An 18,130-nucleotide genomic window follows, 5' to 3' on the forward strand; every position below is an offset into this window, starting at 1 on the left:
CTCTCTCCTCTCTCTCTCTTTCTCTCTCTCTCTCTCTCTCTCCCTCTTACATACACACCCATATACATATATATATATATATATATATATATATATATATATATATATATATATATATATATACATACATACTCAAACATGCATATACACACGTGTGTGATTATAGTATGGCGTGGCCCTTTTTTCTACTGTCTATTAATGACATCACCTCCCTCCATTAATACCATACTTTCATTCTCTCTTTCTCTCCTATCACCTCTGGCCCTATCAACCCCTCTCTCTCCCTTCTCTTTTCTTTCTCTCTCTCTTCTCTCCTCTCAATCCCTATCTCTCCCTTCTCTCTTCCCTCTCGTTCTCTCCTCTCTCTTTCCCTCCTCTTTCTCCCTCCCCCTCTCTCTCACTTTCTACTCCCCATCACAACTCCCACTCTTCAAGTTACTTTCCTTCGCGTGGAAGATTCCGTTTCTACGCTATTAATATTTACAATTGTTTTGTTTGTCTTTTTTTCAGTCTCAACTGGAAACCGAAGCTGAAAACCTGAAGTCTGTGGTCTTATAACAGACATACAACCTATTGTTGCAAAGTTTTTAACTTACTGTTGAAATATTATTGCTGATCTACCGTTTTAAGGGGTTACCTTAAAACATAACTCAAGCACAAAAATGTTTTCACACATGGAAGGAGTCAACAAATTCTGCCGTCTGACTTATCGAGACTTTTGGAGGTTACTCCTATTTCTTCTAACATTTCATATCAGTTTTGTGGATGCAGGTCACAAACAAAAAAACCTTTATACATACCCACAAAATAATTCTGACTGCCCAAGGACATTGGTTGAAGTAAATGCAGGTCACCTGGGGTAAGTAGAAAAACAAATTTTGTTGCCTTTCTGTTTGATTGTTTGTTTGTAATGAAAGTATTAGTATATTTCGAATGAATGATTAAATATTTGGAAATTGTTATTCTCCATTTTGTATCAATATGCAAACCCTTCATCTTGTGAGTGGGTGATTACTTTGATGATTCAAGAATACGAAACTAAATCCTGTATTTCACGTTCAGTCCAGTATATTCGCAAATTTAATTGCGTAAACTTTTCATAAAATCTGTATGAGTTGACACATGGAATTACAGTTTTCGTTTTTGCTTCCCCGATTTATTACTTTTCAACTAATAAATCTTAAAATCTTGATAACTTTAAACAGCATATACGAAGTAATTTTCATAGAAGATTCAAGCATTTTATTGGCCAGTAATTCGTATCAATTGCACCTTCTCTTTATGATTATTGAGGTCATATTCTTCTACAATTCAGTCCAGTAAGTGAGTCACATTAGACATGTGTTGAGTCGACTAACCAGCTCTCTATCCATCGAGTTGATGTATTTCTATAAAGAGTCATGCCCAGAAAATTTCCAGTCAGGGATAATTGTTTTCACACTATCTCATACTATTTCCTAACCTTTTGGAAACTCATAATTATTTTTCTGGGGTTAGCGTAATTCTTAGGAAATACATTCCGTTATCATAGTTACGAGCAGAGTGTTTGGACGTACTGGCATGGAGAGGGAAGATTTGTTTGCAAAGTCCTAAATAACAGCTCCTGGTTTGAAAGTTAAAAAAATTGTTCTTATTGTAATCTTTTCTACTCTTTTAGTATCTCATTACTTTAAGAGTCTTGACTATCAAAACGCAATCTGATGTTTTCAGTTAAGGTATAAATTTCCTTTTCCTTGATGTTATATTTATATCTTCTATTTTCTTTAATAACATAATCTAAAATATTTTTTTGTAATCCGCCAAATTTTTGTACCTCTGGCGTCAACAATAATTCTGTTGATATTTTTGTAGTTGGCTGCAACTGCTCTTTCTTATATAAGATGTGCCTAAAACCTCGTATCTTTCATATGTTATATACTCTGGATCACATTTGATTTGACTATTTAACCCTAGCTCAGAATTATTTAGGGCTTCACGTTTACCCGAAATTATTTGAGTTTCATTCTCTACATCTACACTGTTTCCAGCTTTAAGTTTTCGTAATTACATAATTTCAGGCCTATAACTGCAAGATACCTGTTTCGTGTTACAGAGACTTCTATAAATAACAGATTCTATTTGCCATGTGTTAAAGAACATTGTATGACTTACTATCAGTAATAGTTTTACATGAGATGATGGATGTGAGTATAGTTCTAAAGCAAATAAAACAAATTTGTGAGAAAGGCGTAATAATGCGTTGTATCTGAATATAAAGATGCATAGTAGAATTGGACTCATAATCTTAAGGCTTGTGGGTTCAATTCCTGGACCGGATGGGGCGTTATTTCCTTGAACAAAACATTTCACATTGCTCCGGCGGACTCAACTGAAAATAAATATCAGTCTAGTTCTGGTGTAGACGGCTCTACATTCTTGTCACATTCTTGATGTCTCGTTTTGTTACTTGAGAGAAGGCCAAGAGAATATTTGTGCCTGCTTTCGACTATGTAGACACTTAAAACCACAATTAGTGAGAGCATGATATTCGCTAGTAATTCATGCTTAATTGCTCGTAATGTTTCTTTTTTAATCTGAAAATGCTTAACCTACGTTCCTGTAAAAAAAGTTTAAATATATGATTCATTTTAATCTACATATTGAAATATAAATTTCAAAGTATATGCCGTCAAATAAAAAATGAATTGCAATATCATATTAGCTTTTCGTTAGAAAAGTTCATTTTAATTAAATTTTTGTAATATAGCTAACTATTAAAATTGGATAATTTTCCCAACTTAATTTTCTTTGAATATTTTTGTAATATAATTAATCGATCCCAAAACAAATTGGTTTCTCGACAAAAGAAAATGAATTCTACACAAGAATTATTTCTTTCATTATTTTACATTCATTCCATCTGTTTTAGGGAAATGCAAACATACGAAACTATGTATTTGTTCTTAAAGAAAAGGTAAAAACAACGGAAACAGAAATCTAGTGTAAACTCTCCGGGGAAACTTTTCTTCGAAAATTTCATCTAAAATTCCAGTCAAACCATATACTCAGACTCACTAAAAGTTGTTATTTATTTTAACAGATATTTAATTTTCAAAATGTTTTGTTCTAGTAGAAGCAGTTGTTATTAGATGTTGTCATTTTACTGTTATCTATGAGAATATCTTCGTAGCTAACCATGTTATTCGTATAATTATATTTTATAGGAAGGCCAATATGTTTTTCTCCCTGAAGCCTATTTAAAGTTAAATGCTTTCTAACATGCTTAAGTGGGGTGAGCAAAAGCGAATTTTTAATTAATTGAAATGACATTCAAAATGTGAAGGCAATTCATTAGGTTAATAACAATTCTTGTCAAGGAAGATAAGGAAGAGAACTCCAAGAATTAATTGATGAAAAATTTAATGGAGGTATTCCGATCTTTGGTAGATATTACGATATTTACAAAGATGCTTCGGTTTAGTGAATAACTACAGCGAGGAACAGAACTGAGAAGTACTTACCAGATTTCGGATGATTAAAAGGATATAAATGTTTAAGCGAAAATTATATGTTTAGGTAATTTAAAAGAATGACAGTGAAAAGTTTCTCACTATTACTTTCTACATAAAGATCATATTTCTAGACAGTCTACATAATATACTTCATTTATACGCACTGTCGATGATTTGGCCGGTTACTACAGTAATCGTCCTGTGATTAACACCTCTTATCGAACTGCTGTGTTAAAAACATTAAACATCAGTTTAGGAGTAGGCGTGGCTGTGTGGTAAGAAGCTTGCTTCCGAGGCATATGGTTCTGGGTTCAGTTCTACAGTGTGGCACCATGAACAAGTGTTTTACTATAAGCCTCAAACCGACCAAAGCTTGAGAGTGGATTTAGTAGGCGAAATGAGACTCGTCGTATATCAGCAGCACAATTCAGGATTGAATATTTGTATAGATATTAATATTGCTATTATTATTGAAGGTGCCTTAGTACTGTTGATTCCGTGATTATTTTAAGTGTTATTTGTTATTTTGGTGGTTTAAATGTGAGTTTAGCTCTCATTTCTAGCAGGTAGACGTATAAGTGCGTACTTACGATTAATATATATATATATATATATATATATATATATATATATATATATATATATATATATATATATATATATATGTTTGTGTGTGTGTGTGTGTACCACCGCTTGACGACTGGTACTGGTGTGTTTGCGTCCTTATAACTTCAGCAAAAGAGGGCGATAGAATAAGTATTAGGCTTTAAAAAGTCTTGGGGTCGAATTGTTCAACTAAAACACCCTTCAAGGTGCTGCCCCAGTCAAGTGACTGAAACGGTGCCCCCTGTCAGGTGACTGAAACAAGTAAAAGATAAGTGAAAAATGAAAATTCGTCCCAGCATTGGTGAACGAGAGTGCTAGAAGCGTTGCGGCCTTTTGGGGCCTTTTCAATGACTCGTACTTGCAACCAGACACACGCTCTGACGAGAATTCTTCAGAGGATAAAGTGAATAAAATACTCACTGACGTTGCCAATATCCGCCTGGCTGACTGAAAATCCGTTATACGCAAATGAGGCATTATTTTATTAAAATAGTCGTCAATGTATCATACTTAATGTATATACATTGTTGATAAGGTCAGTTACAGCAGTATTTGTTCTAAGATAACATCTTTTAGTCCAAAAAGGTCGAAATGCTTCTGGTGCTCTTGCTCGCTGCTGCTGAGACGAATTATCGTCTCTCACTAATGTAAGTTGCGTTTTTGACACAGTATTCCATAAGTGATGTTATCTCTGGGCAAATACTTCAGTAAATGGCCTATCAAATGTGTGTATACATTGAGTATGATACATAGATGGCTATTTTAATAAATTTCTTATCTCTTAGTTTGAGCTAGTATATTTAATGTAGTAAGGTAGATAGAATTTACTATCAACTGAAATTGAACCCGCAATGAGAAATAAATGCATTAATGATAATTTTTACCCAGAAATGCAATAAAACAATACAATTTCCGCTATATCTCTGCTTCTAATTGTAATTCAAAGCTCTGATTAAGTATGTGTGTGTGTGTTTTATACACACACACAGATATATATATATATATATATATATATATATATATATATATGTGTGTGTGTGTGTGTGTGTGTGTGTGTGTGTGTGTGTGTGTGTATAATATGTTCGCAGACAGGGAAATCAGAAACAGCTGTATGTGAAAATTTCGACGCATCATATATATGTGTGCTTTTGTGTGTGTGTGTGTGTGTGTGTGTGTGTGTGTGTGTGTGTACGTGTGTGTGTGTGTGTGTGTGTATGTGTGTGTGTGTAGATCGATAGATATATAGACAGACAGACAGACAGACAGGTAGATAAATAGAGAAAGAGATAGATAGATAGATAGATAGATAGATAGATAGATAGATAGATAGATAGATTAATATATAGAGAGAGAGAGAGGAGGGAGGGAGAAGAGAGAGATAGAAACGAAATACTGCTAAAACAATAAACAAAAAACAAGACACTGCTAAAGCGCTTGTAATTTACTATATTGTATATTCGGAGGAATGTAAATGTTACGTCAAAATGTACCCATGTGCTCGCGGACAGGAAAAGAGTGAAACATGTGTACTTGCATATTTGAAACCTACTTGGAGTTATGGAAGAGGTTGTGCAACTTTCTTAACAATCCAAGGAGCTATTGTTCATAAGCCTACTGATATTAGTGGCTAAAGTAAACCGGATGTACCAACCTACATGTTTAAGACTTGTCTGGCAGCTATTTGGGATATTAAATTACTACCCAAAAGACGATGACAGTGCATGGTGCCCTCTACCCTAAGGCGATCGTACATAGGCTGTACATGAAGAGGTGCAAAGATGGACGTAGTCTAATTAGTGTACGGAAGTGCATCGACAGTGAAAGAAAAAACATGACAGTGTATTTGGTAAACAGCAAACAAGACCTCTTATAGTATGCTACCAATGCGGAAGGATTTACTAACAGTGGGGTTGAAAGTGCTAATGAATTCCGATCATGAAAAGCCAACGAGAAAGAAGACACTCGTCCGCATGGAATTATGCGTTCAGTTCCACTGTGAAACTGAGAACTTAAAAGACCAGGAAGCACCATAGATGTGGCTCAACGAGAGTGGTCTTAAAAAGAAAACTGAAAGACTAATCATAGCTGCCCAGGACCAGGCATTGAATACCAACTCAGTTTAAAATTATACGATATATACCACACAAGTGCAACGAACCTTAGCACCAGCAGCAGCACCAGCAGCAGCAGCAGCAGCAGAAGAAGAAGAAGAAGAAGAAGAAGAAGAAGAAGAAGAAGAGGAGGAGGAGGAGGAGGAGGAGGAGGAGGAGGAGGAGGAGGAGGAGGAGGGGGGGTTCATGATGAATACATTCAAGGAATGGCGACTACAAGCACTTTGATTAAGCTCCGACCCCACATATTTGATATGCAGCCATTGTAAAAATTGTAGAAATTATTTCCATTGTTTATTTGCTTTGGTAAAACATTTTCAAGATGAGAGCTCCCATAATTTAGATTTTACAATGACCAAATTGTACTTCAATTTTCTCTAAATCTCGTACTTTCACAATGTTCGAGACATTGTTAATCCCTGTGTTATGTAAGGAAAACAAAAACGAAATAGTGCGTGGGTATTCTTTTGCGATATCATTTTACTTATAATGACTTCTAATAGATGTTTTGAAAACACAAGTTGACCTCTATCACTCAGGGAGAACGTAATCTTCTTTGACATTTAACAATTTATTATAACATTGTGGTTTTGTTGTTGTTTGTTGTTTCCACTTTATTTTTATGCTAACGAAACAATTTTTGACTTCAACAATGCCATATAATCTAAGTAAACTATACTACTATATCATTTGTGCATACTACTATGTCATTTGTGACTGCGTACTTTTAAACTTTAATGCATGACCTTAAAATATAAACGGCTACAGTTTAACTGCGTTATGTGGTCTTTACTTGAATATTCTTTCCCGAAAATTCATCTCTGATGGAGAGGTGAAGTCCTGGCAAGTCGACAAGGCAGTGAGTTGGCAGAATTGTTAGCGCACCGGAAAAAATGCCCGGTGGCATTTCATCCGTCTTTATAGTCTGCGTTCAAATTTTGTAGTGGTTGACTTTACCTTTCATACTTTCGAAGTCGATAAAATAAGTACCAGTTGAGCACTAGGGTCGATGAAATCGATTTATCTCCATCTCCGAAATTGCTAGCCTTGTGCCAAAATTTGAAGCTAATATTACTTACAAGTTGAAGAAACTGAAATTTTCGGACAGGAGAAAGCTGTCATCAAAGACAACGACGACGGAGACTGCCATGACTATATTGTTATCTTACATTATATTATATTATATTATATTATATTATATTATATTATATTATATTATATTATATTGTATTGTATTATATCATGTTATATTATATTATGTTGTTAAATTATAAGACTTACGTTTCGGCTACTACTGGCTCAGGTCATGTGTAGCTTAAGAGCACCACCAAGAGAAGTCTTTTAAGCTATGGTTAATGATTCCATGTGGAGGTGCAATGGCCCAGTGGTTAGGGCAGCGAACTCGCGGTCATAGGATCGCGGTTTCGATTCCCAGACCGGGCGTTGTGAGTGTTTATTGAGCGAAAAGACTTAAAGCTCCACGAGGCTCCGGCAGGGCATGCTGTACTCTTTCACCACAACTTTCCCTCACTCTTACTTCCTGTTTCTGTTGTGCCTGTAATTCAAAGCCTTGTCACACTGTGTCACGCTGAATATCCCCGAGAACTACGTTAAGGGTACACGTGTCTGTGGAGTGCTCAGCCACTTGCACGTTAATTTCACGAGCAGGCTGTTCCGTTGATCGGATCAACTGGAACCCTCGACGTCGTAAGCGAAGGAGTGCCAACAATGACGCCATAGCCCACTCAAATAAGGTATCCAGGTGCCGGTGGTATGTCTGGTATTTTTTGCAGGAATTTTTACAGTGTCTTTATCTTCTTTGATTTCTTTCAGAGAAATACTTAATAATGCAGAACTAGTAAAGACGAGCACGAACGCGCGTGTACTGTGTCGTATTATATGTGTGTGAGTGTTGATGAGCGTGTATGCGAGTGCGTATGTATATGCGTATGTGTGTGTGTGTACACATAGTTCATAACGTTGGTATTATTTAGCCAGCTACCTAATTTGTCTTCCTTGTATTTTTTTTGTATCTTTTAGGGTTTCTTCCATTACCTCTCTATCAATATACATCACGTATGTCAATTCGCTATCGTTCCTTGATTGATTCTTCATATCTATCGATCGATCGATCGGTTGATCGATTAATTTGTACCATCCTTTTGTTTATGCAATGAATGTTTGCTTTTCTTCTCGACATGAAAAATCGCAATTATAGATTTAATTTGCCAAATGACAATAAAACATCTTCAAGTGTCAAATTTATTAAGCTGCTTTTTTTCTAGTTTTGTTCACTGATATTGCTATTACGAATTTACTGATTATGTCCTCCATTATATTCATATTATGCCTTTCATTATTCACATTTTCAGGCACTCACGAACACGCACATACTTAAAAACATATCTGTTAACACTAACAAACTTGCATCCACGCCGATATAGTTTCCTTTATTTGGGGACGTTTTTGTTGCTTTTTTATTAATCTATATTCGCTCGTTTTTTGCTTTATTTTCATTCTTGCCAAGTGGTAGTGCCAGTATCTAATTATATCAGTCAGAGTTCAAACCCCTCCTATATTGGCTTTACTTTCCAGCCTTCCTCGTCCTTCAGCTGAGTGTCTATTGATTCGACCGACTACGTTATTCTTTTACAAAAGTGTAAGTACCAGTTGCGTACTGGGCTTATGCAACCGAAAGTCAAGATTTTAGGTTTTCTGCCTTTAGTAGGAAGGATTCTTCTTCTTCTTCTTCTTCTTCTTCTTCTTCTTCTTATTATTATTATTATTATTATTATTATTATTATTATTATTATTATTATTATTATTATTATTTCATCCTTACGGGGTCGATAAATTAATTACCATTTACGCACTGGGTCGATGTAATCGACAAGTCCCCTCCCCAAAACCTGGCTAAAGAACCTGGCTAAAGAACCTGGCATGGGTGGGGCCCTGATCAATTTAGATCAGTCTAAATCTTTCGATAGAGTCGACCATATACCTGGCGGCGGTCCTCAAGGCAGCTGGTTTCGGGCCTGTATTCAGGGGTGGATCGCTGCAATGCACAGTGACATCTGTTCAGTGGTCAGTGAGCGGTCACCTCTCAGAGCTGTTCAGCATCACGCGCTCGGTCCGGCAAGGTTGTCCCCTCTCGTCTCTCTTCTACGTACTGAGTCTCGAGCCACTACTACACAAACTGCGTGACCTAGAGTGTAAGAGATGCGTGTCGGTATATGCCGACGATGTAACTGTGGTGGTGTCGGATCATAAACACAGAGAAATTACCGGCACCGCTCTCAGGGACTACGAGGTGGTTTCAGGAGCAATAATTAACCAGGAAAAAATCAGTGGGCTTGCGGCTCGGCACCTGGAGAAACTAGTCCATGCCGTTCAACAGCGTCATTGGGCGCTGGACGGACGGACCGGTTAAATTGCTCGGGGCCTCGCGTATATCGCGTCCGTCATCTACTATCGCTTGACCGTCGTGCCTTGTACTGGCTTCCGTTTGATTACACTGGAGCGTATATTCCTCCGCTTCTTGTGGAAAGTACGCGTCCCAATAGTCAGGCGGTCTATCTGCTGTCAGCACCCGCTGCATGGTGGCCTGGGTATACCGTGGTTGATGATGCGCAGACATGCACTGAGGTTACGACATCTCCAGTGCTTCCTTGTCGGTGAGCAGGTGTGGTCGCCATTCGCCAGACATGTATTTCCGCAGCTAGTTTCTTTAACGGAGCTGCAGTCCTGGGTAAAACAGAAACCGAGGGGAAGCATTTGGGAAAGTGGAATGTCTCCAAGCGCTCACAGCCCTCAACCAGTCAGACAGTGCGATAGGTGCAACGTCCACTTTAACTTTTTATAGAGGATTATTAGAGGAAAAGTGAGACGATGTTCTTGGGAAGACCTTGAGCGTCGAAAAAGAGCTAGTTGCTCCTTTCCGGACAACTTTCGGGCCGGAACCGATGGATAACTTCCGAAAATCTCTGGCCTGGCAGTGCTACAGGGAAGCTGTGCCTGTTCGATATAAACTATACAGGCACGGAAGTGCCGTCAGCCGAGCATGTCCGAGATGAGCGCAGAACGACGAGACGTTCCTGCATGCCCTCGTCCAGTCCCTGAGCATTGCTGACCTGTGGGTTTATGTCGAACACCTGCTGTCGAGTGTGGGACGGATCCGGCTATCAACTGAATTCATCGTGAAGATCACCCCGCCGCCTTCCTTTAACCGGGAATGAAAGGCTGTTTTTATATGCCTGGTGGCCATGGCGAAAGAGGTTGTATGATGGACGAGATTGAATGGGCTGAAGACAAACACTTGTCTTTGGTCAGTCCCTGATGAACTTCAAGTTTCACTTGAAATGAAAAATAAGGGTAGAGAAGGAAGTGCTGTCTTTTAGCCAGTTTACTGAAAATAGGATGAAAGTGGCGAATTAATTATTATTATTATTATTATTATTATTATTATTATTATTATTATTATTATTATTATTATTATTATCATTATTATTATTATTATTATTATTATTATTATTATTATTATTATTATTATTATAATATTATTATTATTATTACGCTAGTGTATGATTATTTAGTTAGCAGGTATTTTATCTTGGGTTTGGTTATAAATCTCCTCAAAATGTCTTACTTATGAGAGAGTACTTTTCTGCAAGTCGACAACACGATTTTCAATTCTACTCTCTTTCATTCTTTTAGGTAGCATTTTGGATGTCATGCTAAATGCACCAATTACAACGGGAATAATTGTTCTCTTAGTCCTCCACAATCCCCTCGGCTCTATGGCTAGATCCTGATATTGCTCGATGTTTTTCAATTCCTGTGCTATCGATTCTGCTATCATTGGGAATTGCAAAATCTATGATCTTACACTGTTTGTTTATTTCCTTCTGTATAATCATATATGGCCTTCTTGCTTCAGTGGAGTTTTGTCGATCTTTGCCGTTATCAGATTTGTTCTAATGGCTTGCTACTGAGCAGCTATAATCAGCATTTCGGTTTCTCGTCTCAATTTCCCGTCCGTTGATCAGAGCCAGAGTTCTTTGCTTCCATCATTCTCGATTTGTTGCATGAAATTGTCCAATGTAGTTCCATTTCTATCTATTTGTTTGTTCTATTGTTCTTCTTTTCATCTTTGAATTCTACTAATGTTTCGTTCACATTTTGGATATCTCTAGCTGCCGATAGTATTCCTTCTTTACTCTACTCATCATAATTTTTCAAATCCAGTATCGCCGTATTAACAGTGTCTACTGCGTTTACAAACCTTCTACCACCTTCTTTTCTTGGTAGAAAGAGTCGGTCGGTATCACTCTTAGGACAACGGGCGTTGTGCAATGTAAGCAGCTTTCTACTAATTCATCTATCCAAGTTCTATAGCTTGACCATTGTCCATTTCAGAAAGAAAGCAGAGTATCTCTATACAGGCATAACCCATGTATTTATGGCTTTAACGATGTTCCCTCCATTTAATTTTGTTTCGAGCACCTTCCTAATTCTTTTCTTATGCTCCTCATTTGTCCTTCCATTTTCCTATCATCATGCAGCACTCCTATGTATTTATATGACTCATTTCACAGCGATCTAAGGACATTGTCTTGTGGTAATTTTATGCCATCAGAGTTTACCTTCCGATCTCTCCTCATAATTAGCACTTTGCACTTATTAACTCCAAACTGCATTCCAGTATCTTTACTGAATACTCTCAGTTTTGAGATCAAAGAATTCGGGTCTGTCTCATTTTTTTTATATACTAGCTGAGGTACCCGGTAATACCCGAGAGCAAGCGTATTCCCAGTACCCATTACAATGTCTAATTTCTCTCAGACGAAAAATGAAATCAAGACATAGGACAGATAATAGAAGACGTAAGCAAATTCATTCACGAAACAACAATACAAATAACTACGTGTGAAATCTGAAAAATGATAATCGTTTGGTCAGATGAGTGGAAAGCTGATAATATATAATCAATGGAAACATCAAGAAGGGAATTGTAAAGGAGTGCTGTGAAAAAAAGAACATAAAAGTTTGAAAAGTAAACAAAAAATTATATACAGAAAAGAGATTTTGCACTTACAAAAACGGCTGGAGTGCAGAGGCGACAATGTGGGGGTCATAAGAGTTGTAAGATGCTATGAGGAGGGGAAAAAGCATTAAAAGATGACGATTTTCCTCATTTTTAGGCAAATTCTCTTGAACCCGAGAGAAAGTTTTAAGTGCACATGTACTTAATTTGACGACTGTGTTTCATGGGTATAGTTCCACTAATCGTGAGAATCAACTATCGACTGCAACAGTTAGACAATTTTAAGTGCAGTTGTTAAGAAAATACATGTTACAGCAACCTGAGAATGCTTGAAATAATTGATGAACATTTTAACCCCACAACAATTTAGGCCAAATTTCGTTAATCAGTTAATCAAAAATCATTTTATGCTTTGCTTGAATGGCCTACGTAAAAATTTATTTATCTCAACCCATCCTTAGCACATATTCCCTCTGTGTATAAAATTTCAAGAAAATCGGTTGGAAATTTTAAAAGTTATGGAAGAAAATAACATTCATATGAGAATTTGCACTGAAATGTCCTATTGATTTTTGAAAAATCAATACTGATTAAAAACTATCGATTTTTTTAAAATTCCAAGTCCATAAGTGACCGCATGGGTATAAGCCCCACACACGTGTCAAGTTTCATGAAGCTGGATAGTCTCGGAGGAGTTAAAGTAACAAATTCACAAACACACAGACACACATACACACACACACACACACACACACACACACACACACACACACACACACACACACACACACATACACACACAGCCAAAAGCAGACAGAAATTGCCATTTATGTATATAGATAGCCTGAGCTCATCCATATAAAATAAGTGATTTATCCTCATTTTGGTTTTGGTAAACTCAGGGGCAGGACTAGATTTTCTCAGTATGCTTGTCAGAGGGTTCAACGCATTGACAAAGAACAACGGACATATTTTCGAGTAAACTAGCGATTCATTTGCACATATCAGTTCTACGTCTCACACTCGCATTGATTTTTCCAAAACCTTATTTATCTTCTCACTGATTCGGATCGTCATCAGGCACTCCAAAGACCAAGTGTGTGGCCCATTATCGTAAGCCTTCCTGTAATCTATCCATCCAACAGCTAAATTCTTCTTCCTTACTCGTGCTTCATTTAATATTCTACAATCTATATATATCCAATCAGCAGTTTCCCTTGATTTTCTCCTGCCTCACTTCTACTCTTCTGACAATAGATTCTCCTTTTCCACAAAATTATATACTTCATCTGGTATGAGACTAGTAAAGAGTTTCCAAAGTAATGGTAAATAAGTAAAAGGTTAATAATTTCTAACTTATTCTCTCCTTTTCTTGTCCCTCTGCATAAAGAACTTCTCTTTCTTTTGTCTTCCATATTGGTGTCCCATTTTCTATACAGTCAGTAAAAAGCGCGTGTATATAACTGTGTATACTTGGGAGGGTTTTGAGCCAGAAACCTTGGATACCATCTAGTCCGGAGGCTCTCCAGCTTAGTATTTTCATCTCTTTAATTTTCTTACCTGTGGTTGCAATATTTTTTTCTTGCCACTCCATCTTACATTACTCTTTTAAAAATGCCGAAACCAGTCTGGTTTTATATAATGTTAGACTTATTGTTATTGTTGCTGTTATTATTGTTGTTGTTGCTGTTGTTATTTTTATTATATGTTTGGCTTTTGCTTTGTGTTTGTACAAGTTGACTCCAAGTTTCACCAAGATCTCAAGAGACAACAAGTTAGAAGTTCAAGCTGGTGTTGTGACTAGGGTGCCATATATTGGGTTTTGCACAGAGTATTGTTCTGTCAAAACATAAGTAAATTAAGTTTGTTTTAAAAGTAATGTGATTATAAGATCATAATGTGATTAAGTAAAAGGTGTTTTCTATTATGTACATTTAAAAGTATTTTAACAACGTTTACAGATTAAAGTGTTTGGGGGATTACATAGGCAATATTTTACATAGGATATGAGCAGTTCCCACGAGCACTATTTTTTGAATTTCTACCATTTTGGGATTTCTTGGTACCTGAGATAGGTAGCAATCAGCCCCTTTTGCTATCATTCCTAGGGTACCTATGACAACAGGCATCGTTTTATTATTATTATTATTATTATTATTATTATTATTATTATTATTATTATTATTATTCATTAAACTTATTTTTATCACGTGCTTTCATTGCACTACCAAGCGCAGCTCTATGTGCCTTGGGTATGTTCTATGATTTGTTGCGGTGCTCTTATTTTCACTGTATCGAAAGCGATTTACGTAGGATGTGCACGGTGCCTAGAAGTGTTATTTTCTGTATGTTATATGCATTTATAAGACTATTATTATTATTATTATTATTATTATTATTATTATTATTATTATTATTATCATTATTATTATTATTATTATTATTCAACATTTGATTAGTTTCGGGCAGATTTCTATTGCATCACCTGCTACACCCCCATGTTGCTGGGGCATGTGCAACATTGTGTTTATTATTATTGTCAGTATTATTATTATTATTATTATTATTATTATTATTATTATTATTATTATTATTATTATTATTATTATGTTGTTGTTTTTTCTTCTTTCTTCAAATTTTCCTCCATTTCTCGCCGAGTGTTTTCCGTACACCTAGGGCAGAGAAGCTCATTGTATGCATTCCCAGTTTACACACGCAAATTTACAGGTAAAATATGTATCTTAAAAAAATCAATAAATAAATGAATGGATGTTGTTTTCACAGCGATAATGTTCTTCGCAGTACATGAGTCGTTCCACGATTTTTTGCACTTCTTGTAGGGATAGTAAGCCTGGTATCATTTTCAAATAGGTTTCAGTACTTTTTTTTTATCATTCCTAGAGATCCTACAATCACTGGTACGGTAGTCGCCTTGAGATGTCACATTTTTTCAATTTCTATTAGCAAGTCTTTATATTTACTGATCTTGTCAAATTCTTTCGCCGCTATTTTATGATCGCAAGGAATACTCAAGTCAATTAATAAACACAACTTCTTTGTCTGATCTTTTATAATAATATCCGGTTTATTAGCTTTTATAGTTTTGTCGGTATGTACAGGGAAGTCCCAGAGAATCGATACATTTTCTCCCTCAGTCACAGCTTCAGGATGGTGTTTATACCATTTGTCAACGGTTTTGATTTTATAATGCCGACATATTGTCCAGTGTAAATACTGACCGAATCTGTCATGTCTTGCTTTATATTCTACAGACGCTAAGACTCTACACCCTGAAATTAGGTGGTCTATAGTTTCAATCTCATTGTTACAGAATCGGCATTTTGGGTCAGCTCCATTTTTTATCACATTGGCTTGGTAGTTCCGGGTTAATAAGCTTTGGTCTTCTTCTTCTTCTTCTTCTTCTTATTATTATTATTATTATTATTATTATTATTATTATTATTATTATTATTATTATTATTATTATTATTATTATTATTATTATTATTATTCAGTAGTTTTATTTTTATCACGTGCTTTCACTGCACTACCGAGCACAGCTGTCTGTGCTTTGGGTATGTGCTGTGGTTTGTTGTGATGCTCTTATTTTTACTGTATTGAAAGTGTTTTATGTAGGATGTCTGCGGCACCTAGTAGTGCTATTTTCTGTATATTATATATCCTTGTTAGTCCTGGTATTTTTGCTATGTGTTTGTCTGAATATTTTTTTTATCGTACTTAATGCGTCTACTATGATAAGAATTGTCTCTGTTTTTAGACTCTACTTTCGTGTTACCTCTATTACCAGATCTTTGTATTTTGAAAGTTTCTCCGTTTCTTTTAGAGAAATATTGTCATCTGTTGGTATTGATACATCGATTAGAAAGCATTTTTGATACTTCAATTAGAAAGTATTTTTGATGCATCGATTATAGAGCATTTCTGATATATCGATTATAAAGCATTTTGATACATCGATTAGAAAGCATTTTGATACATCGATTAGAAAACATACAATTATTATTATTATTATTATTATTATTATTATTATTATTATTATTGTTATTATTATTATTACTATTACTATTATTATTATTATTTTATGTTTGACTTTTGTTTTGCATTTGTACAAGTTGGATCCAAGTCTCACCCAGAGACCTCAAGAGACAACAAGTTAGAAGTTCATGTAGGTGTTATGCCTAGAGTACCATATATTTGGATTTGTACAGTTTTGTTCAAGTGAATGTTTAAGAAACCATAAGAAAATTATGTGTTTGCTTTAAAATTTGAGATCACATAGACAGTATTTTACGTAGGATATGGGCAGTTCCCATGAGCACTATCTTTTGAACTTCAGCCATTTTGGGGTTTCCTGGAATCTGATCTAGGTAGTAATCAGCCCGTTTCGCTGTCATTCCCAGGGCACCTATGACAATAGGTATTGTTTTCGTCTTCAGATTCCACATTTTGCTAATTTCTATTTCAAGATCTTTATATTTGCTCAGTTTTTGGTAGGTCTTGACAGATACGTTTATATCGATTGGGACAGTCATATCAATGAGGAGGCATGATTTTTGTCTGAAGTCTTTCAGTATGATGTCTGGCCTATTTGCGTCTATCTTTCTGTCAGTTTGAATGGTGAAGTTCCAGAGGAGTGCAATGTGATCATTTTCAAGTACTGGGGGTGGTTTGTGTTCCCACCAGTTTTTATCATGGGGCAAGTCCAGGTTTTTGCATATTACCCAGTGAATATATTGTGCAGCTCTATCATGCCTGTTGAGATACTCTGTAGGCGCAAGCAGACTGCACATGGAGACAACATGATCGATGGTCTCATTTTGTTGTTGGCATATACGACATAATGGGGAGCTACCGTTCTTTAATATGTTGGCCTGGTAGTTCTTTGTAGGTAGGCATTGATCTTGGGCTGCTATGATAAACCCCTCTGTTTCTGATTTCAAGCCAGAGGCCATTAACCATTGGTGGGTAAGAGCTTTGTCAATATCTGCATTATTCGCTCTCTTTGGGTATTTGCCATTGAGAGGTTTTCCATACCATTTTTCAGTCATAATAGCTAAGGCAGCAATTTTAGCACGGGTTTTCAAGCGATTAGCTTTTTCTGCAGGTGTTTCTAGTTCGTCTAATTCTTGAATTTGTTGCAATTGGAATTCACTTAGATATTCCTTTGCCTGTTTTGTTACTGAGTAAGATGCTTTCTTGCTTTCATATTTTAAGACAAGTTTTAGCATCCAGTCCTCAGAGTTTTTCAGATATGTGTCTAGGCCAATTGTGGCTAGCTTCATTGATAATGCCAGCTGTAAAAGTCCTCGGCCTCCTTCTTTTCTTGGCAGATAAAGACGTTCTATATCTGCCTTAGGGTGGTGCATTCTATGCATTGTCAACAGTTTTCGTATTTTTCTGTCAACATTACATATTTCAGTAATTGACCAGTTAACGATGTTGAAACTGTAAGTCACGACTGGTATGGCTAGAGCATTGATCGCTTCGATCCTGTTTCTCGCGTTCAGCTCTGTCTTCAGTATTGCTCTCACCCTGCGATAACATTCTCTTCTGATCCTTTCCCTCATCACTGAGTGCTTGATATTGTCCCCTTCAATTACCCCTAGGTATTTGTAGCTCTCCGCTGGTTCTAACTCTTTTATGACATTTTGCTGGTCAAAGTTCACATTAGATGTATTTGTCATTTTTCCTTTGATAAAGGGAGCTTTTGCACATTTATCAAGGCCAAATTGCATCCTGATGTCATCACTGAATTGTTTAACAATCGCTAGTAGGCCTTTGAGTTGTTGGTCATTCTTTGCAAAGAGCTTTAAATCATCCATGTAAATGAGATGATTTATATTTTTATCAAATATTTT

General features: G+C 36.2%; 1 protein-coding gene across 1 annotated transcript in view; it reads left to right on the plus strand.

Annotated features, from left to right (window-relative positions):
• LOC106879131 (uncharacterized) overlaps positions 1-18,130 on the plus strand; it is a 207,186-nt gene that overhangs the window by 117,441 nt on the left and 71,615 nt on the right. The window contains exon 2 of the mRNA XM_089355449.1: positions 511-859. Within this exon, the coding sequence (XP_089211575.1) occupies positions 663-859 (197 nt within the window). The 5' untranslated portion in view covers positions 511-662. The remainder of the gene's footprint in view (positions 1-510; positions 860-18,130) is intronic.

The sequence above is a fragment of the Octopus bimaculoides genome, chromosome 7, assembly GCF_046866305.1.
Source record: "Octopus bimaculoides isolate indiv1 chromosome 7, ASM4686630v1, whole genome shotgun sequence".
Lineage (NCBI taxonomy): Eukaryota > Metazoa > Mollusca > Cephalopoda > Octopoda > Octopodidae > Octopus > Octopus bimaculoides.